The 27,089-nt window shown below is 44.6% G+C and overlaps 1 protein-coding gene across 1 annotated transcript in view; it reads left to right on the top strand.

The window, feature by feature from the left end:
• Nucleotides 1–424: 424 nt before the first annotated feature.
• EGLN3 (egl-9 family hypoxia inducible factor 3) overlaps nucleotides 425–27,089 on the top strand; it is a 38,298-nt gene continuing 11,633 nt past the window's right edge. Inside the window, exon 1 of the mRNA XM_007662579.2 lies at nucleotides 425–947. Coding sequence (XP_007660769.1) covers nucleotides 591–947 — 357 coding nt within the window. The 5' untranslated portion in view covers nucleotides 425–590. The remainder of the gene's footprint in view (nucleotides 948–27,089) is intronic.

The following is a 27,089-nucleotide window of genomic DNA, read 5'->3' as shown; positions in this document are numbered from 1 at the left end:
AATACGACTGAATGAATTGAATGAATTTGCTGTATCCACCTCAGCGTTCAATACAGTGCCTGACATATAGGAAGTGCTTAAAAAATATCATTATTATTATTAAAATATCATAAAAAAGAGATCTGGGTTCTCATCCCAGTCCTGCCACTTGCCTGCTGGGTGACTTTGGGGAGGACGCTTGGCTTCTCTGCGCCCCAGCTTCTCCATCACTTCAACGAAAGCCACAGTTGTTATAAGATACCATTATCATTATTAAAATTATCATAAAAGGAGAGATCTGGATTCTCATCCCAGTCCTGCCACTTGCCTGCTGGGTGACTTTGGGGAAGACAGTTAAGTAAGAGTTTAAAGGGAGGCGTGGTCACGGGGGGTGGGGGTGGCCTCGTGACGTCGTAGGGAGGCCCTGCCCTCCACCCCCCTGTGCAAAAGGCTGCACCGCCGCCCTGGAGGAGTTGGGGCAGCTCGGCCTGCCTGCTCCCTCCCTCTGTCCGGCCCCAGCCCAGCCCTCTGACCGGGCCCTCGAACCCATGCCCGGGGTGGCAGGGGTCCGGAGCCGCTGACGCCTCCCGGGGAAGGGGTCCGGGCCCGCGATGCCGCTGGGCCCCGCCATGCGTCTGGACCTGGAGAAGCTGGCGCTGGAGTACATCGTGCCCTGCCTGCACGACCTGGGCTTCTGCTACCTGGACAACTTTCTGGGCGAGGTGGTGGGGGACTGCGTGCTGGAGCGGGTGAAGCAGCTGCACGGCGGCGGCCAGCTGCAGGACGGTCGCCTCGCCGGGCCCCGCGCCGGGGTCTCCAAGCGCCACCTGCGAGGGGACCAGATCGCCTGGCTCGGGGGCACCGAGGAGGGCTGCGAGGCCATCAGCTTCCTCCTCTCCCTCCTGGACCGCCTGGTCCTCTGCTGCGGGAGCCGGCTGGGCAAGTACTACGTCAAGGAGCGGTCCAAGGTGAGGGGGCGGGGGCGGAGCTGGACCCACCGGGCTGGACGGAGGGGACCCCCCCGAGGGGGTGGAGGGGCTCACCCCGGGAGGAAACCCCCAGCTGGCAGAGGCTCCCGGACTCTAGGGGGGGAGGAAATAATGAAGAGGTTGAGGTCGAAGCAAGACAGAAACAGCATGCCGTGGGATGGAGCACGGGCCTGGGAGCCAGAAGGTCATGGTTCTGACCCCAGCTCCGCTACATGTGACCTTGGGTAAGTCGCTTCACTTCTCTGGGCCTCAGATACCTCATCTGTAAAATGGGGATTAAGAGGGTGAGCCCTGGTGCGGGACTGGCTCCGACCTGACTGCCTTGGATCCACCCCAGCGCTTAGAACGGTGCTTGGCCCATCGCAGCGCCTAACGAGTACCCTGATTATTATTTCCAAACCAGTTGGCCGCCCGGACCTCTCCGGCCCCAGGGGGTGCCTGCCGCCGAAGACTCGGACACTGGGCGACTTTTATCAAGTGGAAACTAAACGTGTACCTTCAGTAAGGGCCGAGGCCCAGATACTCCATGCGCTAAATTTACCAAACTCACCGTGGGTGTATTGTTACTGTCATTACTGTTAAGTCCTTACCATGTGTAAACCCACTCTTCTAAGTGCTGGGTTAGATACAAGTTAATCAGATCGGACAGAGGTCCCTGTCACATAAAGCGTTCCTCATCTAGGAGGGAGTACAGGCATGGCATCCCCACTTTACAGTCGAGGAAACTGAGGCACAGAGCAGTGTGAGTGCCTCGCCCAAGGTCCCATCTCCCTCTGCTTGCTGTCCCTCCAGTCTGCTCCGCCCCTGCCCCCCACCGCAGCGTATGCCCTTGGCCTGTTGATACCAAGGTGTAGTTAAGCCAGTTGGTTGATACTGCAAATCCTTGTTCAAGTCCTTCCTTTCCTGCAGCCCCCAAACGCATTGCCGAGGTACAGATAATAAAATGCACCTGAACCTGATTAATTGACCACAGGGGAGTAGTCACGTCCCGAAATGAAAACTTCACCTCTTCTTAGGTGCTTCCCTTGCTGGTGACATCTTCTCCGAGATGTTTACAGCAGGTAGATTGGCAGAGCCATATGGAAGGTGGAAAGTACGTTAACTGTTGCACGTAGGCGTCTCTGCGCTCCCCTCAGTGGCATGCAGACGCTTAAGTTGTCTTTAGATGTTGCTCCAGCCGTTTTTTTTGTTCCCAGATGTTGTTTCAAGTGGCCTACACCATTTTTTTTTTATCATGGGCCAATCCTGAATTCAAAAGCTCCTTAACATTTAAAAGCCGAAGAGATCACGGAGAAATAGCAAACTCGGTAAGAACCGAGATACTGTTTTGCCATCTGATCAGCTGAGATGATTGCAACCCAGACAAGAATGGGAAAAAAAACAACAAAACACAATAAAAATCTAGGTTTTTTTTATCTGTAAATGGGGAGGGTTGTGCCTGCCCACGCTTTTTCACTCCCTAACTGAGCAGAATATTTGTAGCTGAGTTCATTCTTTTCCTCGGTAAAGGCAAAGGTGGTTTGAGGGCAAATAGTTGCTTTTAATTAGAGGAAACTAGTTTGCATTAATTAGATTTAGAGGATTATTGCTGGTTGTTGAAATAATACTTATTGTTCTCATCACTCTGCTCAAGAAATACCCAAGTTAATTGTTAATTGAATTATGTATCTTGCCTTTTCTGTACTCTTTGTCCTTAAACTCAGGATTTTGTTCAAGGTAGTAAGGTAAGTGGGGCTCTGAAGGGAGGAAATAAAGAGTCCATGGGGGAGAAATCACTGTCAGTTGATATTAGCATAGCTTCAGTGAAATGTGGGGTAGGATTTCGTGGTAAGGGGAGAAAGAATTGAAAAGCCCGTTTTCAGAAGTCTGTCAGAGGGATCTGTCATCATTTGAATGAACTGGTTTGTTAGATGATTTCGGTTCTGCGTGAATTTAGGGCAGTGGTTCTCCAGGGTGAGCTTTCTAACAGAGTTGGGAGATGAGAGGGAGGGGGCCATGCAGGGGATGAGTTTTGGGAGCCCGAATAAGTGCCTACCAACTCTTTCCGAAGAAGCGAGAGTTGGAGCTAGGCAAGAAAATGGAACGGGTGAAAAGAGATTTGTGATGCTTCGGGAGGGAGTCTAGATTGTCATTTACTATCAGGTTAAAGTTCTTTATATTATCCTGGAAAGTGAACAACTGACTAAGGGAATTCTCATGCCAACTAGAACAAATGTAAATGAGGTTTGAGCAAAGCGTACTTGTTGAAGAAACTGGGTTGCTAAGTGATGCTTGTATAAAGAAAGCTCAGTTGGGTTTTTCTGGACAGCATTGTGTTAGCCCACCAAAATTGAATCATTTTACAAAAAGTATCTCTCTTCCTTCTCCCCTCCCCTTTTTATATACTTGCCAATCTCTTTATCCTTTATAACCTCGCCACTCTTCGCTGTGAAGCAGCATGGTCTTGCGGAAAGAGCACAGGCCTGGGAGTCTGAGGTCCTGGGTTTTAATCCTGGCCCTGCCACTTCAATTGTCCCTTCTTATTTATAGAGTGATTACTGTGTGCAAAGCATTCTACTAAGCCACTTGGGAGAGTACAGTACAGCAGAGATGCTAGACATGTTCCTGTACTTGCTGTATGACCTTGGTCAAGTCACTTAATTTCTTTGTTCCTCAGTTTCCTCATCTGTAAATGGGACTCAAATACCTCTTCTCCCTCCTACTTAGTCTCTGAGCCCAGTGAGGAACAGAGACCAAGTCTGACCTGATTATCCCGGATCTCCTCTGCACCTAGGACAGTGCTTAATTATCATTATATCCCCTATCATTGCATTTAGAACTATTGGAAGGGTGGCAGTGTGGGATCCACAGCTGTTGAAGGTATCTGAGGGCTCCCTTTAAATGTTTTTTAAATTGACTTTTTTGCTTTTGACACTTGCATTATTTAACTTCCAAATTGTTTCATTTGGTTTACATGTATTCTATGTTCTATGGACCTTTCCTCCCCTGCCACCCACATCCCCCAAATCATCATACACTTAGATTGGGAGTCCCTTTTGAGTCAGAAGTCAGTCTTACTGATTTTTTAAAAATTTACTCCAGTACTACATATAGTGCTTTACATATTAAAGGTGCTTAATAAATGTTAGTAAATAATGCATGTCTGCAACAGATACTATAGCTTTACTTTATGAGAAGAGGTAATAAAGGGAAGGCAAACTGTGCTAAATTTCCCAAGACCAGGATGCCACATAATATGTGTACAAGTGATCCATTTGCCCTCCTAAAGTGCTTATTTTGGAGTCAAGTGAACTCTTTCAGCTGCTATTTAGCAGCCCTTTATTGCACCGGACCAAAAAAACAGGGGAAATTGCAAAAGGGAGCAGATGGTTAGACATCGATGATGTAGCTTCCATGCAGAATTTTACCACAGCATCCAAGTTAACTGGTAGCGCCAATACCCGCCTCATCTGTGGAAAGGGCTAAAAGAGGAGGTGAGCAATCCCCTGGGAAGTCCTTCGAGAGCTATTTTTCGGTGAAAGATAGCGGCACAGTGCCCCCTAACTCCAAGCAGATACATTGCTCACTCACCCTCGATTGAGTAATTTCAATTCAGAAGTCACCGAAATAAGCTGGTCACCACTATCTCACCGAAAAAATTCTCAAGGGTATTTCACACAGTTGTATTTGAGTGCTTACTGTATGCAGAGCATTGTACTAAGAGCTTGGGAGAATACAATATAACAATAAACAGACACGTTGCCTTCCCAGAACGAGCTTTCTGTCTAGAGGGATTTATCTTCCAAATTAATATGATTTTGGGGCCCTAAAATCACCCTGTTTTACAATAGCTTATTTGATGTCATACAGTAACTTGACAGGTACACAGGTTTCTAAGTAGAAGTAAACCCATTTAATCAGCAGGCTGTCATTAATTCTCACTGCACCATAGACTCTCTGCTTCAAAACAGAGGATGTGTAATAGTGCCTCTTGCTATTTAAAAAGAAGGACTCTACTATTCCATCAATAGGCTTAATGCAAGAAACTCAGTACAAGAGAGAAGCAACATAGCCTAGTGGATAAGAAGACAGGCCTGAGAGACAGAAGGACCTGGTTTCTAATCCCAGCTGCTCCACTTGTCTGCTCTGAGACCTTGGGCAAGTCACTTCTTTGTGCCTCAGTTACCTCATATGTAAAATGGGGATTAATACTATGAGCCCCATGTGGGAGATGGACTTTGTCCAACCGGATCTTGTATCTACCTCAGCACTTAATATAGTGTCTGGCATGTAGTAAGCACTTAACAAATACCATTTAAAAACAACAAAAACAAAACTCCTCATGATTCTGTGGTTAAGGACCTGGAGAAAGCCATTCCTCTCAAGGATTTACAGTGTAAACAGACAAAGGTCAGACCAGGAAAGGTCAGACCTTTTTCTGTCTAAATTGCCATCACAGTGATTAAAAGCACCCAGTTTGTTGAAATAAACAGAATTTGGCATATTTAATGATGTGGTCTTTTTAGTGGTTTCCCCTTGCCAAGGAGCAGCACTTTTAGGTTTTTCTTCCCCTTCCCCTCACATCATGGTCCAAATCTATCACACAGCTGTGTGGAACTGGTTAATTGCATGTGAAAGTGGGTCCCTTTCTTGAGTATGAGATGAGGGCTTCCAGATAAGCATGTTTGTGTCACTGGTGTAAAAGTACCCAGCCTGACCCCGACTTGGGCTAACAGTCAGGATTCCTTTTAACTGGATATAACTGGGTATGGTCCTGTGCCAGAGTTCAGCCCCTGAGTGCAATTTGTGGAACTGAGCTGTGCAGGTGGGTGCCACTAGCCAGAACTGTACTAAGTGCTGGAGTAGATACAAGAGAATTAGATTGGACACAGGGCTCATAGTCTAAGTAGGAAAGAGTCCCCATTTCACAGATGAGGGAACTGAGGCATGAAGGACTTGACCAAGGTCCCACAGCAGACAAGTGGCAGAGCTGGAAATAGAGCCCTGGCCCTCTGACTCCAAGTGTTGAATTCTTTCCACTAGCCTACACTGCTTCCTATTGATACCACTGATTGATTATGGCAGAAATAAGCCCTGATCTCAAATGAGCAAAGCTTATGATTGTTTAGCGCTGGCCAAGACTTCTTGAGCCTAGGCCAACCAGAGCTTACCCTGGGCAACAGGAGCTTCAACAAAACCTATTCTGTTGACCAGGGACTGTGTCCAGCCTGATTTACTTCTATCCCTCACAATGCTTAAAAGAGCGCTTGACAGCTTATAAACCTTTAACAAATACCATAGTCGTCATCTTTCTTGGTGGGTCCGGCTCCAGTTTGGAGCATCCGGGAAGGCTTGGCCCAGTTGGGTCCTCCCATGCAACCCTGAAGTATGAAGCAGTGAGTACTCTTAAATAACGACACAAGTAGCAGTCTTCATTGGTTATCCTGGGGTGGTTGAAACACTATATTGAAAGGAGTTAGACACATGCCATCAACCCTATGCTTAGCCCCCAAACACCATTCCTGTTAGTCCAAGGCACAGTCTCCACACAAATGCATCCTTGGACTATCTAACCAACTCTACATATGTAATACTAGTAATAGCATTGGAGTATGTACATAGCATAAAACACTGCCCTAAGCACCTGGGAAGTACAAAACAAGCAACTGACACATTCCCTTCCCACAAGGAGCTTACACTCCACCCTTAGGACAGTGCTTGACAGGAAAGCAGCTCATATTAGAACACATATTAAGCTCTTAACAAATATTATTTTTTTTTAAAGTGAAGGTAACCCAACCTGCAACACAAAATATAAATTGGAGGGGGAGGGGACTGGAAGAAAGTAGGCTGATAGAATATACTGGGCAGAGTTTTCACAAGAATGGTAACTGTATGGGTGGAGAGGAAGACTGGAGGAAGAACCTGCAAGATTTTCAGTAGATGATGAGAGTTGAAGGAAGGTGAGGAGTTAAGGGTGATGACAAGGTTATGGGGTTCTGTCGACTGAAAGACGGGAATGCTGTTGACTGAGATAGGGAAGTTAAGAGGAATAGATATAGGAAGGAAAAGGAGTGAGTAGCTCAGTTTTAGACATTCAAACGGAGTTGTTCGTCAGAGAAGAGCAATATATGACTGTGCAGGGAGACAGATTTCGTAATTGTCCAGGTAGAGGTAGGAGTTGAAGCCATGGGAAGAGATTAACTAGGAGGATGGGTGAAGAGCAAGGAGAGAAGGGGATTTGGAAAGGGCTTGCTGGACCCATAAACTTACGGGATAGGAACAGCCTGCGAAGGAAACTGAAGAGAGGTCAGAGATGTAGGAGGAGTACCAGGTTAGTAATGTGTCAGCAAAACTGAGACCAGAGAATGTTTCAAGGAGGAGGGAGTGGCCCAGTGTCAAGGTAAATGACCATTGAGGAAATTATATACTACTCCCCAGAGGCACAAGAGGTTGTTGATAGGATGAGAGAAACTTTTCCTTAAGCCTTAAATCAATTATGTGGGGCTCTTAAGGAAATTTTCAAGTGATTTAATGATTCCTAAAAGGGATAAGTCCCATAAGTGACCTGGACTCTAGACCCTTTTTTAAAGTAAAATTGGGGTTTGCTGAAAACGGATTTGCTCTGCACTGCCACTTTGCACAATACAATCTCTGTGAAAAGTGAGGGAGAGCTGTATTCCAATATCAAATAATGGTGGTGGTCTCTGCTGGCTCCGTTGTGCCACTGGTTTCTGTGGTCCCGTGGAAATCACTTAACATTTTTGTTTGTTCTTAGTTTCACCAAATGCAAAAAGGAAATGATCAGTTGGGTCACTGTGAGGCCAATTTGCAGTGTTTGTACAGAATTTGCAGTTTTTCTATTGCCGATTGTTCTCTGTTTGTAAAGTCAGCCTAGGTGGACAGGAGGAAAACAACCCCATCTCCTGCAGGTTTTTATATAATTGAATGTATTTGGAGCCTCATGTGTAGGACTGATAAACTAAGTGATTACTGCAGAATTTTGGAGTTAGGATTTCTTGCTTAGCATTTTGTTTAGCAGGGTTGAATTAATCACTTTATTAGCAATTTCTCATGGAGATCTATAAAGTTGAGTATAGTTGTTACCCCAGCACTCAAACGGACAAGATAGTTATTTGGTCCAAATGTTAGATCCCAGTCAGGCACAAACACTTGTTCACTTTTTTCCAATCGATCAGTTGTATTTGAGTGCTTACTATGTGCAGACTGCTGTATTGAGTGCTAAGGAGAGTAAAATACACAGAATTAGACTCATATGGACCTTTGAGCTGGAACTCAATGGGTTCTGTATCGTTGGATCTCCCTCAGCTGGGGCCCTGTCTAGAGATGGTCCTGTCAGTCCATGGTTGTCAGCAATCAACTGGAGACTATTCTTGAAGTGTTTTGATTTCCTTGAAGAATCAGTGCAGCCAAATACTTCATCTAAGATCACCCGTCAGGGTAGTGGCAAAGTTTCTTTTCTAGCTTCATTTATTTCAGATACAATTTCAAATGTGTTCTCCTGGCACCGATGGCTGGGGGAGAAGTCAAAACGGGAACTTCTTCAATATTCTACGCTAGTAGCAAGTTCAATAAAGTTGGATGAGAAGGTTGCAGTAAGTCTCCAAAAAGCTGCATAGCAGCATGCATTGCAATTAGCCAACAATAGCCGCTCTGATGATGAGTGCCATCCTGAAGAAATATGTCTCATCTTCTCTCTTCCCTCTAATCAAATGCACATGTTCTGGCATAATGGTGCATTCAGTTCTGTTCTACTGGCCTCCTGTCAGAGTGCCCAGTGTGGAGCGGAGTCCAGAACCACTGGAACTGTAAATACAACAGACAAGTCCTTTTATGATATCAGACTATGGAATTCTTCTTGGAAGGAAGCCAAGAACAGTTAAATTGGCTAGGATTGGGAGTTGATGTTTATATCTTTGTTTGTCCAGCAGGATTAGTTAGCTTGGTTAATTATACACAGGATTGATTCTCCTTTCTTTTTTCCCCCCTTGACTTCAACAGAAAAACTAGTACAGTTTGCCCTCCCCCATCTTCATGTTGATTGTGTGGTTGTTTTCATTCTTGGCTTTGCAAATAGGCTAGGGTAGATTTAATATTTATGTGTGTGTATGATATTTAGCTGGAAGTGTCTATGTATATATGAGTGTATATACATATATATGCATGAATCTTGCAGAGTTATTTTACCAAACACAGTTTCAATAAACACAATTACTTCCCTCAGCGTTCAAGGGAAATGTGATTGTGGAGATGACCTAGAGAAGACATAGTTTCTATATGCCCTTAAACCAAGGTAGTGACTTTTCATTTTGTGTGGGGACAAAAAGGGGATGGGTGAGAACTGGGAGAGGGAGGGCTTCAAAGTCAGAAAACCACCATCTTGGATCTTGCATGGGCATCTCAATCAGTAGTGTGTATTGAGTGCATACTATGTGCTGAGCACTGTGCTAAGCACTTGGGGAGAGTACAACAGAGTAAAAACAAAACCCACTCAAGGAGCTTACACTACACCCATAGACCTTATTTTTTCTTTCTTCAGTAGCAAGTGGCTTTGAGTGTAAGGTAGGAAAGTTTTTTCTGCCTTGTGTTTAACCAGAGGTCAGTTAACTGAATCATTCCAGCAAGCAACAAATAGGGAATACAGCAGCAGGGGCTGGAAGGACAGAAAACTTCCTGTTTACCTCTCTGCTTAGATTTAAAGAAACAGGCCAGAAAAGGCAGCAGGTGTGATGCAAAACTCTCACTCCCAGGGAGAGACCCATGCACATGGAGACCCTGAAAGGTATATAACCATTTTACATGAGTACTCCTTCTTAAATACCTGTCAGCAGTTTTAACTATGAAAAATCAGACCATGATAAAATAATCCCCAATTTCTTTGTGTAGTTTTTAAAAAAAAATAGAGAGAGAGAAGGAGATAGGAGGAAAAGAGGAGTTACACTAATGTTGCTTTGGATGGTGGCACTCCCACTCTATAAACGGACTGGTGTAACCCCTTCCCTGGCCTTTAGAGAAGCCAGTGGGTGAGGCCTCTCCTGTGATGATGATGGGATTTGTTAAGTGGTTACTTTGTGTCAGGACTGTTCTAACCAATGGGGTAGGTACAAGTTAAGCCCATTAGACACAGGGTCTTTCCTACAATGGGTTGTGAGGCCAGGCTCTAGACTATAAGCTTCCTTCTAGACTCCAAGGTACTTGTGGCCAGAGAACACGTCTACCAATTCTGTTATATCGAATTCTCCAAAGTGTGTAGTATAGTGCTCTGCACACAGTAAGCTTTTTAAATACAATTGATCGAAGGTTTCTGTTTGTGGCCCACCATCTGGATTTGACTAAGAATGTGAAGAAAGCACACAAGTCAAATAAAGCACCTGCCCATGGATAGAGCATGGGCCTGGGAGTCAGAAGGACCTGGGTTCTAATCCTTATCTGCTATGAGACAAGTCACTTAACTTCTCTGTGCCTCCACTGCCTCATCTATAATGTAGAGATTAATACTTGAGTCCCACTGTGTCCAACCTGATTATCTTATATCTACACCAGTGCTTAGTGTACAGTGTCTTGCACAAAGTGCTTAACAAATACCATTTCTTTTTTTTCTCTGAAAAAAACAGCATGAGATTGGTAGCCAGGAGACCCAGGCTCTATCTAGATCTAGCTGTACCCCTGGCCTGATGTGAGGCAAATGTTAACTGCATGTTTCCTCATCTGTAAAATGGGAATAAGATAGGTTGTAAGCCCCATGTGGGAGATGGTCTGTCTGATTTGATAACCTCATATCATCCCACTATTTAGCATATACTAAGTGCTTAATAAATGCTGTAGTGAACTAGGATGGTGTGCCAATTGGGAATGACTGATCTAGGGATTGGATTCTTTTGATATCAATGTTTTAAGAGAAAGCTTTAAAAAAATCTTTTTTTAAAAAAATAAATTCCACGATTGAACAATTTTCATACTTAGGGATGGGGTTTCATTGGTGATATCTTTCTAAAGTTGTCAGACTGCATGGCTCAGGAGACCCAGTAGCAATATGATCATTCCTAACAAAACAGAAATGTGCTTTTGATGGGAGAAAGGAAAGAAGAAGCAGCTTTCAGTTAAAGGGTTTGGGAGTTCTCATTTCAAGTACCTTCTATGCACAAGAGTGCTTAAAGTCAGCTTCTTCAAACAAAGAAACTCTGAAGGATCCTGATTGTAAACAAAGTAATCTTTTCATGACCTGCTCCAGACACTAACATCCTCACCTCCTTGCCTCCTGAAAGGATGGTTCACAGGATGTCACTAACAGTTGGATTACTGAATATGGAATCTTTCCCCCAAGGATTTATTTACTTTCATTTAGGAATGAACGAACTATTCTGAGGGGAGAAACCTGACCTGCTTTGTATTTTGAGTGAACCATAGGGAAGATTTTCCTTACAGAGAATCTGACTTGTCTCATTCACTGTGTAATGTACATCACAACAGGAATACCTCCTCCCCACACACATAATTCAGGTTGATAGGAAGATAATGGGTGTTTATCCCTGCCCCATAAGGTATTAGTTGGGAAGAACTGGGGGCTATGCACAGGGGGGTACCCCACCTCTTCGCCCCCACCACCCCGCAAACACACACACCACTTACCACTTTCTTACATTTCACTTTGGTGCCTGTAAGTTTTCCTGTGCCTTTTCTTCAACCCCAAAGATTTTGAAATATTTCCAGGAGTTAGTGGACTCCCTCCTGGCTGTCACCAAAGCTCATATTGGAGCTGCAGCAGTGGATGAGAGAATGGGCAGTGGGATAGGTTTTCTGTTAATGCCATAAGGTGCTCTGAGGCCCTGAAGCCAGTTCTTCTGGCAGGTTGCCTCAATTCCCATTAGGGAAGGAGTCAAGATTCTCTTTAAATCCATGGCTCTAATATTTCCCCTCCGACTGCACAGAACGGCCCCAGCTTCAGGCAAATGACTGCCCATTCCTGATTGCATACACTGGCACCACAATACATTGCAAGCATACACAACATAACAAAAAGATGTTATGCAGAAACCTATTTGAACACCCAGGCTTAAACCTTGTCTCTAGAAGGGGTTGTAGATCCATCCTGTTGCTCTGGAACCTAGTAGTTTCCGTCACGATGATCTTAAACTGGCCCTAATAGAGTAAGTATGCTTTTCGCCACTTCAGGAAAGTGCCTCCCTAATCCATCCATAGTATTTATTGAATGTTACTGTATGCAGAGCACTGTACTAAGCACTTGGGAGGGCATAATGCAATAAAATTACCAGACATGAACCCAGCCCACAAGGAGCTGGTTGGGGCAGAGACTCTGAGAGCCTCAGTGACTTCTGAGCTATAGTTTGATTAACCTTTGTTTTAATGTTTTAGAGTGAATAGACAAGAGCTTTGTCTTGATGTATTTCATTTAATAAATGAGACAGAGTGGCCTAATGGAAAGAGCACAAGAGTCCTGGCTCTGCCACTTGCCTGCTGTGATCTTGGACAAGTCACTTAACCTCTCTGTGTTTCAATTACTTCAGCTGTAAAATGGGGATAAAATACATGTTCTCTCTCCCATTTAGACTGAGTCCCATTTGGGACAGGGATTGTGCTTGTTGTATTTACCTTAGATCTGCCACAGTGCTTAGCACTATGCTTGACACTTAGTAAGCACTGTAGTAAGCGCTGGGGTAGATAGAAGATAATCAGGCTGGACTCAATCCTTGTCCCACATAGGGCTTGTAGTCTTAATCCTGATTTTACAGATGAGATAATTGAGGCATAGAGAATAATAATAATTGTGGTATTTGTTAAGCACTTACTCTGTGCCAAGCACTGTACTAAGCTCTGGGGTGGATACAGGACCTGTTCCACATGGGGCTCAGAGTCTCATTCCTCATTTTACGAATGAGGTTACTGAGGCCCAGAGAAGTTAAGTGACTTGCCCAAGGTTACCCAGCGGAACAAGTGGTGGGGTTGGGATTAGAACCCAGGTCCTCTGACTCCCAGGCAATTGCTCTTTCCACTAGGCCATGCTAGTGCTTTTCTGATGCTTAGCAGATCCTTAGAAATATTAAACAGCACCAGGACAGCACATTTTTATAAGATCCCCCTCTAGACCTTAGACTCTTTGGGGGTGGGGAAAGCATCTACCAATATTGTACTTTCCCAAGAGCTTGGTACAATGCTTTCCACACAGCAAATGCTCAATGAATATGATCTGTTGGCTGCATGAGTTGGTTTACTCGTTGTGGCTCAGCAACTGTTGATGCTCAGAGATCAGCAATCTGCACACTGCTGAGGCAGCCTGCTCCTCAAATTGTGTGAAACCCTTGGATAGCCAAGGCCTCCCACTTTTCATGTCACAACATTGTGCAGTGCTCTCCAACCCCTCCCCACCAGCAGCCAAGTCTTAAAGTCCAGGTGTCACAGCTGTGCTGGGAAGAACAGACAGTTGTGTAAGAACTGACACTAGTTCTTTCTGGAGCTTGATTCCTGGAGAGGGCAGTCAGAAATACCAATGTGGACGAGCTTCAGACCCTGTTAACATATAGTAATCCTTTGCAGTGAAATCATGACTAGATCAACAGAGCTAGAAAGCAATCAACTTGATGCAGCCCCTCTCTCAGTTGAAAATGTTGTTTGACAGAGTGTAGTGCTGTGTCTGTTGTCAGGGAAAGGAAGGCAGGGCCTGGCATGGCATGTCTGAGAACATGGAAGGATTTGAGAGGGAAATTCCCTGCCTCCAAGTGCTTTGGGGGCATGTAGACTTTTTTGTATATTTGGTAAGTGCTCACTATGTGCCAGGCGCTTTGTGCCAGGCACTGTACTAAGTGCTGAGATAGACTGTGTCCAACCTGAGTAGCTTGTATCTATGTCCCATAATAATAATAATGGTGGTATTTAAGTGTTTACTATGTGCCAAGCACTGTTGTACACGCTGGGTTAGATACAAGATAATCAGATTGTCCAATATAGGGCTCACAGTCTTATTTCCCATTTTGCAGATGAGGTAACTGAGGTACAGGGAAGTGAAGTCACTTGCCCAAGGTCACACAGCTGACGAGTGGTGGATCAGGGATTAGAACCCACGACCTCTGACTCTCAAGCCTGTGCTTTTTCCACTAAGCCATGCTGCTTCTCTATATTTTACCCACTCCAGGAGAGTGGCTCATAAGGCTCACCGTCTTATTCCCCATTTTATGGATGAGGTAACTGAGGCATAGAGAAGCGAATTCACTTGCCCAAGGTCATATAATTGACAATTGGCAGATCAGGATTAGAACCCAGGTCCTTCTAACTCCCAGGCCTGTGCTCTATCCACCAAACTATGCTGTTTCAGGGAAGGTGTCAGTCGATGCTATTCTATCGTACTCTCCCAAGTACTAAGTACAGTGCTCTCCGCATGCAGCTGATTGACTGTAGTCCTAGTCCTGTTTGTAGTACTTAATATCCCCCAAAGGGTCCTATTATTATTATTTTTAACACGGTGGAGGTGCAGCCCAATGTAGTCAATGTTCAGCTGAATATCCCCGGTGTAAAAAGGGGTCTGTTGGGTTCAGCGAGACCTGCTGCTGCTGCCCTCGGAAAGCAGTCGTTCTTACATTGCTAACAAAGAAACTCCGCAAAGGAATAGACTATTCAGGCAGCTAATCAAATCTTTCATGTGCAATTCGCTGTAAAATTAAGGTAATGGTATTTGGAAGTTCTTTGAGAATTTACTTGAGAGACCTAAGTCCTTCACCACATGTTAAACACCACATGTTAAACAGTAGTCAACTTTTTTGGTAGCAAAAATACTAATGGACTGTGGAGGAATTTATCCAAAGTCTAATGGTTTTCATTTGTCACATTTTTGAGGTTCTAACTTAAGTTTTTGTGCCCATTTCACCTCATAAATACTATTTTTTTTGGCGGGGGTGGGATTGGGGGGTTATTACTGTTAGAGTCCCTTCCCATCCCATTTCCTCTTCCTCTCACAAGTAACTTCTAGCTCCAGTTTCTTCTACTACAAAGAAGTCCACTTCAGGTCCCTGGATCTCCTGAGCCTCTGGAGCCCCTTGGGACCCCCAGCTGACAACTTCTAGGGAAATGATAGATCAGAACAACACCTGGAAAAACCTATGCTACAAGGGAGCTATAATTTATGGGCCACTGGGAGAAGGAGGGTATTTTCTGATTGCCTCTCTGCTTGAATGGGAATCTTTTCAGGGGCCTGAGGACAGATTGTGTAAAATGCTAGGTCATGAGTTGAAGCAGATATATGGGTAGTGGATGTCCTCCTTAAAAAAAATAAATAAAAAGAAGCAGTCTTCCCCTTGTACGGATTGACATTCCCTATTCTTTGTAGTTGTCAAGACTGCCTCAGAATTTCTGTTTGCTTCCCTGAATAATTTGTGCCTTATTTCCTCCTTTGATGCAAGAACTGGAAAGGATCTCTGACCAGGCCAACAGAAAGGGTCATTATGAGGTTGAATGTTTTACAAACTTCCTCCTTTCGGGATTGGGAGAAAAGAGCTCGGAGGTACACAAAACACATTCGGCAAAACTGTGTGACAATAGAGCCTGTAAGCTCCTCGAGGGCCGGTTACATGTTTTTAATTCTTTGTTCCCAAGCACTTAGCTTATTGCTCTGTACACCGGTAGGGCTCAGTAAATGCTGGTAATGATGCTGCTGCTAGCATACTGAGCCCGAGGGGGTCGTGCTTTGTACAGACAGTCTTCAAAGCTTTGCAGATCTGGTTTAAGAATTATTTGGAGTAATGGAAAGGACGGGATTCAACATGCACCCATAGTACTTAGATATAGGAAAAGTGAGAATAATTTTTATTCAAACCGAGATAATTTTGACAGTTGATTTGGGGCTCTAAAATTCTATGTACAGGGTTGAATATGAACCTATAGATTTTTTTTTTTTGGTCTTGAATTGTTTTACTCCCATTCTCCCCCCTCCCCCTACAAGGTTTTGATTCAGGGAAATCTGTAACCTATTTTTTTTTCTGCCCTCCCCAGAGTTGCTTATCTTTCCCATTTCCTTCGATGGGGAGAAAAAGGAGCAAGGGTTAGATCAAATTAAAATAATTGGAGACTTCAGCATGGCTTTATAGAGTTTGGTATAGCAGCACTAACCTGGACACGTTGTAAATTCAAAAGACCTTTAATCTCTTAGTTTGCTTATCTGTTCAAAGAGGTGAAGGGATGTTGTGATTAGGGTTCAACGGGATCTATATTTTTTGCTGTTTTGTTTGCTCTCTCCACTTTTGATGATGGATTGCATTTGGAAATGTTTCCTGGTGGCTAAACTTACCTAATGGTTAATGCCCAAATACCACCAAATGACAGTTTCCTTCAGTCTGGAATTTAACTTTCTTGTAAACATCTGAGATTCAATATATTCCGGCGGCCGTGCCGTGTGAAACTCCTTTTTGTGGTGCTCCCTGTTTCAGGAGCAGTCGTGAGAAGGCTGCAGCTGGAGATTTGGAGGGAGTCTTGCTCGTTTCCAAAGAAGAGAAGCAGCATGGCTCGGTGGAAAGAACACGGGCTTGGGAGTCAGAGGTCATGAGTTTGAATCCTGGCTCTGCCGCTTCTCAGCTGTGTGACTGTGGGCAAGTCACTTAACTTCTCTATGCCTCAGTGACCTCATCTGTAAAATGGGGATTAAGACTGTGAGCCTCATGTGGGACAACTTGATGACCCTGTATCTACCCCAGCGCTTAGAACAGTGCTCTGCACATAATAAGCACTTAACAAATACCAACATGATTACGGAACTTCTCTGTGCCTCAGTAACCTTATCTGTAAAATGGGGATTAAGACTGTGAGCCCCACGTGAGACAACCTGATGACCCTGTATCTACCCCACCGCTTAGAACAGTGCTCTGCACACAGTAAGTGCTTAAATACCAACATGATTACTTAACTTCTCTGTGCCTCAGTGACCTCATCTGGAAAATGGGGATTAAAACTGTGAGCCCTCCGTGAGACAACCTGATACCCTTGTACAGTGCTCTGCACATAGTAAGCACTCAATAAATACTATTGAATGAATATTAGAAGAGTGCTTGGCACATAGCGCTTAACAAATACCAAATTATTATAATTAAGGCTTGAAATGTATTTATTTTAAAAGGAGCTTCAGTTGGAAGCGCTGAAGTTCAAGGGGGAGCTAGCTTTGGGTTAGGAACTCTTGAAAGGTTGAGTGAACTCGACCCTTTTGTCCAGGCCGCGCGAAGGGAAGCAGGAGGAGGCAGGCGAGAACCGGAAGGGGGCGCTGCGGAGCGGGGCGCGCTGCGGCTTGGGCGGGGGGGTGAGGGGGGGAGCGCGCGGCGGGCTGTGGCGCGAGGCGGGTGGCTGCCGGCGGATTCTCCTCACGCGCCGCACGTAGCGCTGTCACTGAGCCGTCATCCGGGTGGCGGCGAGCCAGGCGCCGGCGGCCCCCGGACGGCAGGGGGCGGCCGGGAGCGGCTCCAGGACTGCGCCTGCGCCGCCCGCCTTCGGGCGCTAATCGGGGAGGGAGCCGGGAGCTTTCCCCAGGACGGTTAATTAACGGCCCTCCTGGATTGTGCCGGCCAGTTCTTTTGGACGCCCAATCAATCCATGGTATTTGAGCGTTTACTATGTGCAGGGGCTCTGTACTAAACACCTGGGAGAGTACATCCGAATTAGACACGTTTCCTGCACCAAATGAGTTTAAAATCCATTCTGTACTAAACGCGTGGGACAGTGTATGTGAATTAGACACTTTTCCTGCCCCAAACGAGTTTACAGTCCATGGTATTTGAGCGTTTACTATGTGCAGGGGCTCTGTACTAAACACCTGGGAGAGTACATCCGAATTAGATGAGCTTAAAATTCATTCTGTACTAAACACATAATAATGTTGGTATTTGTTAAGCGCTTACTACGTGCAGAGTACTGTTCTAAGCGCTGGGGTAGATACAGGGTAATCAGGTTGTCCCACGTGAGGCTCACAGTTAATCCCCATTTTAGAGATGAGGTAACTGAGGCACAGAGAAGTGAAGTGACTTGCCCACAGTCACACAGCTGACAAGTGGCAGAGCCAGTGGGACAGTATAACTGAATTAGACATGTTTCCTGCCCAAAACGAGTTTACAGTCCATGGCATTTGAGTGTCTACTATGTGCAGGGGCCCTGTTCTAAGCACATGGAAGAGTACATATGGATTATACACGTTTCCTGCCCAAAAGGAGTTTGCAGTTCGTGGTATTTGAGCGTTTACTATGTGCAGGGGCTCTGTACTAAACACCTGGAAGAGTACATCTGAATTAGCAGACATGTTCCCTGACCCAAACGAGCTTAAAATTCATTCTGTACTAAACTCGTGGGACAGTATATCTGAATTAGACACGTTTCCTGCCCAAAACGAGTTTACAGTCCATGGTATTTGAGCATTTACTATGTGCAGGGGCCCTGTACTAAACACCTGGGAGACTCTATCTGAGTTAGTAGACACGTTTCCTGCCCAAAATGAGGTTAAAATCCATGGTATTTGAGCATTTACTATGTGCAGGGGCCCTGTACTAAGCACGTGGAAGAGTACATATGGATTAGACACATTTCCTGCCCAAAAGGAATTTACAGTTCATGGTATTTGAGCATTTAATAATAATAATAATGTTGGTATTTGTTAAGCGCTTACTATGTGCCAAGCACTGTTCTAAGCGCTGGGGTAGACACAGGGGAATCAGGTTGTCCCACGTGGGGCTCACAGTCTTAATCCCCATTTTACAGATGAGGGAACTGAGGCACAGAGAAGTTAAGTGACTTGCCCACAGTCACACAGCCGACAAGTGGCAGAGCTGGGATTCGAACTCATGAGCCCTGACTCCAAAGCCCGTGCTCTTTCCACTGAGCCACGCTGCTTCTCTACGTTTACTATGTGCGGGGGCTCTGTACTAAACACCTAGGAGAGTACATCTGAATTAGGCACATTTCCTGCCCAAACGAGTTTACAAGCCATGGTATTTGAGCATTTACTATATGCAGGGGCTCTGTACTAAACACCTGGAAGAGTACATCTGAATTAGCAGACACGTTCCCTGCCCCAAACGAGCTTAAAATTCATTCTGTTACTAAACACGTGGGACAGTATATCTGAATTAGACATGTTTCCTGCCCAAAACGAGTTTACAGTCCATGGTATTTGAGCATCTACTATGTGCAGGGGCCCTGTACTAAGCACGTGGAAGAGTACATAAGGATTAGACACGTTTCCTGCCCAAAAGGAATTTACAGTCCATTGTATTTGAGCGTTTACTATATGCAGGGACTCTGTACTAAACACGTGGGAGAGTATATATGAATTAAACACGTTTCCTGCCCAAAACGAGTTTACAAGCCATGGTATTTGAGCGTTTACTATGTGCAGGGGCTCTATGCTAAACACGTGGGACAGTATATTTGAATTAGACACGTTCGTTCCCTGACCAAAACAAATTTACAATTCATGGTATTTATTGAGCGCTTACTATGTGTGGGGCTCTGTTCTAAACACTTGGGAGAGTACAATACAACAGAATTAGCAGACAGATTCCCAGCCCGTAATGCCCTTATAATCAATGGTATTGATTGACCACTTACAATGTGTTGAGCACTGTACTAAGCGCTTGGAAGAGGACAATATAACAGAATTGGTGGACAAGTTCCCCTCCCACAGTCAAGCGCTGTGCAAGTAATAGGTGCTCGGTATGAGCTATTGATTTGTCATATTTAGGCGGAATGGGGAGTGAGAATAATGAGGCTTCCAATTAATTTATTTTTAAATTTCAACCGGACAGTTGCTTTTGTGAGAATTCCCCACTTAAAAAAGATGAACTATTTTCAGATGTGAAGGTGAAACTTTAAAACTAATGGAGTCCTTGAATAACTCTTTTGATGATGGTATTTAAGTGTTTACTGTGTGCCAAGCACTGTTCTAAAATCTGAGGTAATCAGGTTGTCCCGCGTGGGGCTCACAGTCTTAATCCCCATTTTATAGATGAGGTCACTGAGGCACAGAGAAGTGAAGTGGCTTTCCCAAGGTCACACAGCGGACAAGTGGCAGGGTGGAATTAGAATCCACGACCTCCGGACGCCCAAGCCACTCTATTGTCACTCTTCTGTCCGCGTTGGGGTTGCTGTTCTTTTGTGTGAACTAGACTGTAAATTCTTTGAGGGCGGGACCTTTCTACTTACTATTGTAGTCTCCCAAGAACTTAAAATAGTACTCACTGTATTCGATAAAACCTGGTGATTGATTAGGCTAAGTGGTAATGGTAAAGAAGATAAACAACAGCAATAAACATGGATTGCAGCTAGAGCCCAAACCATTGTCATCAGGATTGGAAGCAGAATGGACAAGTTTGCATATCTTTACTTTTGCATAAGAATTTAGTAAACTAACATACTTATCAAGGAAACGGGCCAAACCACCCCCATGTTGTGACTATGTCCTGGGCGTTTCCGTCATTATTTACATACTCTGAATTTACAGCCCCAGAAGTGCAGGCGTAGACTTTCCTGTTAAAGAGCTCCGGTATGCACGACCCTTTTTTTCTGAATTTTTTTTTTTCCGCGGGTTTATGGCGGGCAGCAGCACGCCTCGACCGTGTGCAGCGGTTTCACGCTTTAGAGGAAGCTAAAATAACGAACCTAAAAAAAAAAAAATTGACCTAAAGCAAGTTTTGCGATTGCGTTAGAATTTCCGCCTCCCCAATACACTATTGTTTGAGAAATGGAAAACTAAAATGCCAGCGTGTGATCAGAATTATCCGCAGCCAGCGCCAGTTTGGGTGCCAGGCTGGCTTGATTGCCAGCATCAGTTCAAAATCTCAAATGCCCAGGATGTGGGCACTGAAGATTTAACAAACATTAATCAATCGGTATTTGCTGAGTGCATACTTTGTGCGGAGCACTATACAAAGCTCCTGGGAGCGTACAATAAGATAGACCCAAAGGACGATAATTATTGTGTTTTTTGTTAAGAATTTACCATGTGGAAAAGCAGCCTGGTTTAGTGGAAAGAGCACGGGCCTGGGAATCAGGTCGTGGGTTCTAATACTGGCTCCAGCATTTATCAACTGTGTGACCTTTGGCAAGTCACTTAACTTCTCTGTGCCACATTACCTCATCTGTAAAATGGGGATTAAGACTTTGAGCCCCACGTGGAACAACTCAATTATCTTGTATCTACCCCAGTGCCTAGAACAGTACTTGGCACATAGTAAGCACTTAATAATGGTATGTGTTATGTGCCAAGCAACTACAAGATCCCTACCCTCAAGGGGTTTTTACACTCAGCTTCCCAGGGATCTTCCTGGACTAGGTGTCATTAGTGCTAGGAAAGACTTCATTTTTTTTTAATGGTATTTGTTAAGAGCTTACTATGTTCAGGAACTGTAGTAGTGCTGGGGTGGATACAAGCAAATCAGGTTGGACACAGTCTCTGTCCCACGTGGGGCACAGAGTCTTAATCCCCATTTTACAGATGTGGCAACTGAGGAACAGAGAAGTGAAGTGATTTGTCTAAGGTCACACAGCAGATAGGGGATTAGAACTCAAATACTTCTGACTCCCAGGCCTGTACTCTATCTATGACACCACACTAAAAGGTAGTCTGGAAGCCTAAGGCCTAGGAGCTGCGGGGGTGGAACGAGTTTATATTAAGGGCTTATCCCTCGAGGAAGCTTATTGGTTGTGACCTCTTAGCTGGACGTTTAGGTTTCCACCAACTCAAAATGTTGTTTTGGGGAACTCTTACCCTGTTAAGAGATCCCCAGATAGACCTCTTACTGAGTTGTTCTCCCCCATAGACTGTACGCTCACTGTGAGCAGGGAAGGTGTCTGCCAACTCTGTTGTATTGTACTCTTCCAAGCGCTTAGTCCAGGGCTCTGCACGTAGTAAATGCTGAATAAGTGCTCCATTCTTTGTAGCGAAAAGAGAGCGGGAGAAAAAGGACCAAAGGAATCATTTGGTTTTCTTTTACTTTTCTCAGTTAACTTTCACTCACGTAGGATTTCCAGGACTGCTTTTCCCCTCCCTCCCCTCTTTGCACCGTCAAAGCTAAACCAAAATGGGAATTTCAGTTTGATTTTTTAAATTATTTTTTATTTTTTTAAGCAGAAGCAGCTGTTTCAGAAATTGTGCCTCTCTCCTACAAATCTTCTCTCATACATCACTAAATTCACTTTTTGGCAGCCTGGTTACTTGTTTAATGAGTTAGAGAGCCTTAGTATCTGAACTATTTAAAGACATGTATTCTCAAAATATGTACTATGCACAACCCACATGAAAATATACCCCCAAAGTACAGCCTCAAACAAGACAGAGGACATGTGCCTCACGTGGGACAGGGACTGTATCCAACCTGATTAAGTTGTGTATACCCAGCGCTTAGAACAGCTCCTTAGAACAGCTATGGACACATAGTAAATGCTAACAAGTACCATAATTATCTGAAGCTCTTCCAGCCAGCCTGTTGTCAAAGCCATTTAAGTACTGGCCTGAGACAGCCTCACTAGACATCATTCCTAATTTACCACTTAGTCAAATGTTAAAGATTCTATTTGAGTGGTCCGGAGCCACATGTAATGGTAAGATAAAAGGTAAGATTTGGGATTTCCCATTCCAGCCAACAGGGCATTTCTCAGGGTTTTTCTTGTACTTGCTGAGCCCTTGTCTAATTTATCCCAGAAGTGCATTGGAATTCATGGTTAAGGAGATGGGTGATTCCACCTGATCACTCTGGTAACCATCTCCAGTGCTCCTTTCCTTGAAGTCTTCATTTTGCAATGAAATTTGTTCATAGATTATTAGTTTTTTAATGGTACTTGTTAAGTGTTTATCATTTGCCAGACACTGTATTAAACACTGGGGTAGATAGAAGATAATTGGGTTGGGCACCTTCTCTGTTCCACGTGGGTCTCACAGTCCTAATCCCCATTTATGGACAAAGTAACTGAAGCACAGAAAAGTTGTGACTTGCCTAAGGTCACAAAGTAGACAAGTGGCTGAGCTGGGATTAGAACCCAGGCCTTCTGACTCCCACGGCTGGAAGGAATTTTGAAAGCATCTAATCTAGATCCATCCAATTCCCTCAAATTTCCAGAAGTGGTTCTCTGTCTCCGGGCATGATTACATACGGACTTAATGGATTTTGGATCTCTTCAGTTCTTGACTCTGTAGTGAGTCTGTCACTGTAGACTTCTTGGTTGTGTCTGATCTGATGGTATGGGAAGACAAACCTGACACCTCCAAACAGAAGCCTTATGACAAACCTACTATATTAATGCAACAAGAGTTGCCAACAAACCCTATGAATGTCAGAAGTTTCTGGCCAATCAACATCCCACTAGGAAGACTGAGAAGAAAACTTCCTCTTGTTGATTCCCTAAAGCTGTGTGTTTTCCACGTCTGCCAGCTTCATCACCACAATTCCTCCACCAAAACTGAAGGTTTCTTTTGGCTACTCAGAGTTCTCTATTAACAGCTATTCATTCAATAGTATTTCATTCAATAGTGCTTATTGAGCACTTACTATGTGCAGAGCACTGTACTAAGTGCTTGGAACGTGCAAGTCAGCAACAGATAGAGACACTCCCTGCCCTTTGATGGGCTTACAGTCTAATCGAGGGAGACAGGCAGACAAGAACAATGGCAATAGAGTCAAGGGGAAGAACATCTCATAAACTGCCTCTTCTTTAGGGCCTAATAACCAAGCATAGGAATAACCAACCAGACATAGGAAAATATTTATGCCTCATTTCAGTCAGTGAGTAATATCGGTAAAGTCCATTGTGTGTGGAGCACTGTACTAAGCACTTGAGAGAGTACAGTAGACTTGGTAAGCATGATCTCTGACCTCAAGGAGCTGTACATTCTGGTAGGGGAGACAGATGCTAATGTAAATTACAGAGAGGAGGAAGTAATAGTGTATATAAGATATATTATCTGAACAAAGAAAACAGTCCTGTTGTCTTTGTTCAGCTTTCAAGAAAATCAGTATTTTGCAGGGAGGTCTTAGGAATAATTGCTGCAAGCAGCAATATAGAAGTTAAGAGCAGCAAGAAGAGAGGTTGAAGTGGTGGTGGTCAATATGGGTGGAGCCAGTACAAATTTTGTTTCTGAATTCCTTAGAGCTGAGTGATCTTTTTGGGAAAGTTATTTTCGAGGCTGTGAACAGGGCTAGAACAGAGTGCTTGGTGTCCAATGAGCAGTTAGAAAATACACCAGGTACAGTGCTTTGCACACAGTAAGTATAACTGATTGACTCCTTGACAATTTCTTCAACCGCTAAATGGAATTAGTCAGAATGAGGATGTGGGTCAAGTTCACCCGTGTTCTTAATCCTTTAAGCAAATGTTTTCATCCAGCTACTAAAAGAGTAAAGTAGTTTCAGCTCTCAGGCTTATCTATCTTTGGGGTAGCTGCTGGCCATGCCACCAGAAGGTGCTGGTTGGTTCCTCCTGCCTTGAAGTAGTCTGCAGTGGAGGTTGTAGAGATATGTCAGTTATAAGGCAATGTCCATGAGGGCTACAGCTATGGCAATGAGTAACAGGGTGGTGGCTGCTTCCCCAAGAAGTCAGCACCTGAGAAACCCCTTTACTTATGAGAACACAGTTAATTCTTCCATAATCAAATTCTCTGAGCTTCATCAGAAAGAACCTTCATTTCTGGTTTTTGTTATCATTATTGTGACTTTATTGAGTTTATTCCTACAACAAGTGAAGTGATTTCTGAGTAAATGTTGGACTTCCTGGTAATATGGGAGGTCAGTAATGGGGTTGGCCTCCTACACCTACTTGGAGTCAGAGGGGACTCATTTCCATATTGACCAACAGTGGTGCCCAGGGCATCTCCCTGAAGCCCATCCCTGGATCAGAACCAGCAGTTGTGTACCCCATCTCCACTCAGGTTTGATTCCCAACCAGGTTCAACCCAATGTCACTAAAATTTGCGGTGTGCCTCTCACCTAGTGTGCATCTTAATTTTTAAATAAATGATTGATATGGTATTTCAGGTGGAAATCAGGGAAAACAAATTGTTGTAAAAACAGATTTTTGTAAAACTAGTTTAAACCAGAAACAAAAGACCCAAACTATTAGGTAGAAAATGACTTTCAGGATTCGTAAACCACATCGTGAGGTTGGGTGGTGGTGGCGAGGAGGTGCCCTTATAAGCTAGTGAGGAATGGGGCTGTTTCAGGCTGCCATTATGTGCACATGGGTCCCTCCCTCCCAGACTCTGAAGCAACTTTACTCCTGGTGAGGGCAAATATGGCCGAAAAGATGGCAGCACCCCTTTCCTCAGTGGGGACACTTCCACTTGGTGGAAGTGCTGAATGGCCAAGCGTTAGGTATTGGGGAAGCCAGCGAGGTTTATGAGGCCGCACTTTGATGTGGTGTGAATAAACCATTGCCTTTCAAGAACCTCAGACCTGGCCTTTAGTTGATGCCAATAGGCAATAAGATAAAATGGAAGCACCGAATGTGAAATCCATCCATTTTCTTTTCCCCCAGGGGCTATATGCCTCCCTACCTTCTGGGGCCAGGTGTGGCTCTTTCTTTCCACTACTTTAGTTTGAAAAAAGTCACAAATAATTAGTGAGAAATAGCCTATTTGGTAAATTAAAAACACCGACTATTAATGTCTGTCTCCCCCTCTAGACTGTAAGCTCATTATGGGCAGATAACGTGTCTGGTATCTGCTAATTTTTGTAAACATGCTAGTGCTTCATACAGTGTTCTGCACAAAGTAAACTCAATAAATTCGATTGATTGACTGACAGGTGTATTCTCTCAACCCAGGCCCATGCTGCTACTTGATACATTAGTCAGGCTACAGGGTGTTGACCTGACTTTCCCCCCAACCCTGCCCCCAACTCTCAGGACTGGATAGCAACTTGATGGACCTGATCAGCTTCCTGTTTTTGCAGAACAAAATTGGCCCTGGCGAGCAAGCGGCCAATTATCAAAACAAAGTCCAGCCTACTCAGCTCATCTGTTTCTTGGGTTGCATTAGAGGGCGTCCAGAGGCCAGAGGAACAGCCGGGAGCCTGCCCAGACCGGGCTCATCTCCCGGGCCTGGTGCCAAGCAGCACATTGATTGAATGAGATGCTGTTTCAACAGGCACCGGGAGGCCCCTGATGATTTCCTTCCATTGTCTCAGGTGCCAGGAAAGCGGATAGGCACGCAGCAAGTGAAGTCACCTCCTTTTCACCCACGAGCAAGCACGGTTTGGGGCTAATTGGCATCTTTGCTCATCTCCCAGTCAGCTTTGCCTTTTGCCTTCACCTTAACGAGCCAATGGGTGGAGTGCCTCGATATGGGCTTGCCTTTGAGTTGGATCCTTCCATGAATGTAGTATTTTTTGCCAGGCGTGATTTACTAAATGAGGCTTTGGAAAAGTTCACCCCAAACGGATGAGTCATAAATTCCCAGAGGTCCCTACTTCTCCTGCTGCTGCATCAAAGGATTAACTCCATCCCATTATTTACCATGTGTTGAGTGCCAAAGACTTGTCAGGGTTGGGGGTGGGGAAATACTGCCCATCATTGTTTAAGGCTTCAGCGACTTCCCTTGAGTTATTAGCTCAGCAGAGTGGTTTTTTTTTCAAGGTACATTTAGCTTGTAATGTTCTCTCCCCCCCCCCCCTTTTTTTTAAAAAAATTCTTTTGTTTGCTGCTCTGAGTATTACCTTCATCCAGGTAATTGTCATCCACCCTTCCTACCATCTGGGAACTCTTGAACCAGGCAGTATTTTATTGGAAGAGATTATCCTCAAGCAATTACCACCTCCCCCCTCCCCCCCCCACCCTCAATCCTCTCAACGGAAGGTGTCATGAGAGCTGGCCCTCATTCTATAGGGAAAAGTGTCTCCCAGATGGTGGGGAGACAGAAGTGAAGGCAAGGACTAAAGCAATTGACCATCTGCTTCCAGGCTTTCCCTCAACAGGCTCTCACCTCCTTCCTTGCTCTCTTGTCTTGCTACATCCCAGCTTGTGCTCTTTGCTGTTCTGAAACTGGCCTTCTTACTCTACCCCCCTCTCAGGACTCCCCTGCCTCTGACTATTTTTTTTCTCCAGCTTGGAATGCCCTCTCCTCTTAGCTTCTTCTAGGGGTGTCCCTCCCTTCCTCTA

The sequence above is a fragment of the Ornithorhynchus anatinus genome, chromosome 14 (genome assembly GCF_004115215.2).
Source record: "Ornithorhynchus anatinus isolate Pmale09 chromosome 14, mOrnAna1.pri.v4, whole genome shotgun sequence".
In the NCBI taxonomy this organism is placed as follows: Eukaryota; Metazoa; Chordata; class Mammalia; order Monotremata; family Ornithorhynchidae; genus Ornithorhynchus; species Ornithorhynchus anatinus.
This window is presented reverse-complemented; position numbering and strand designations above follow the sequence as displayed.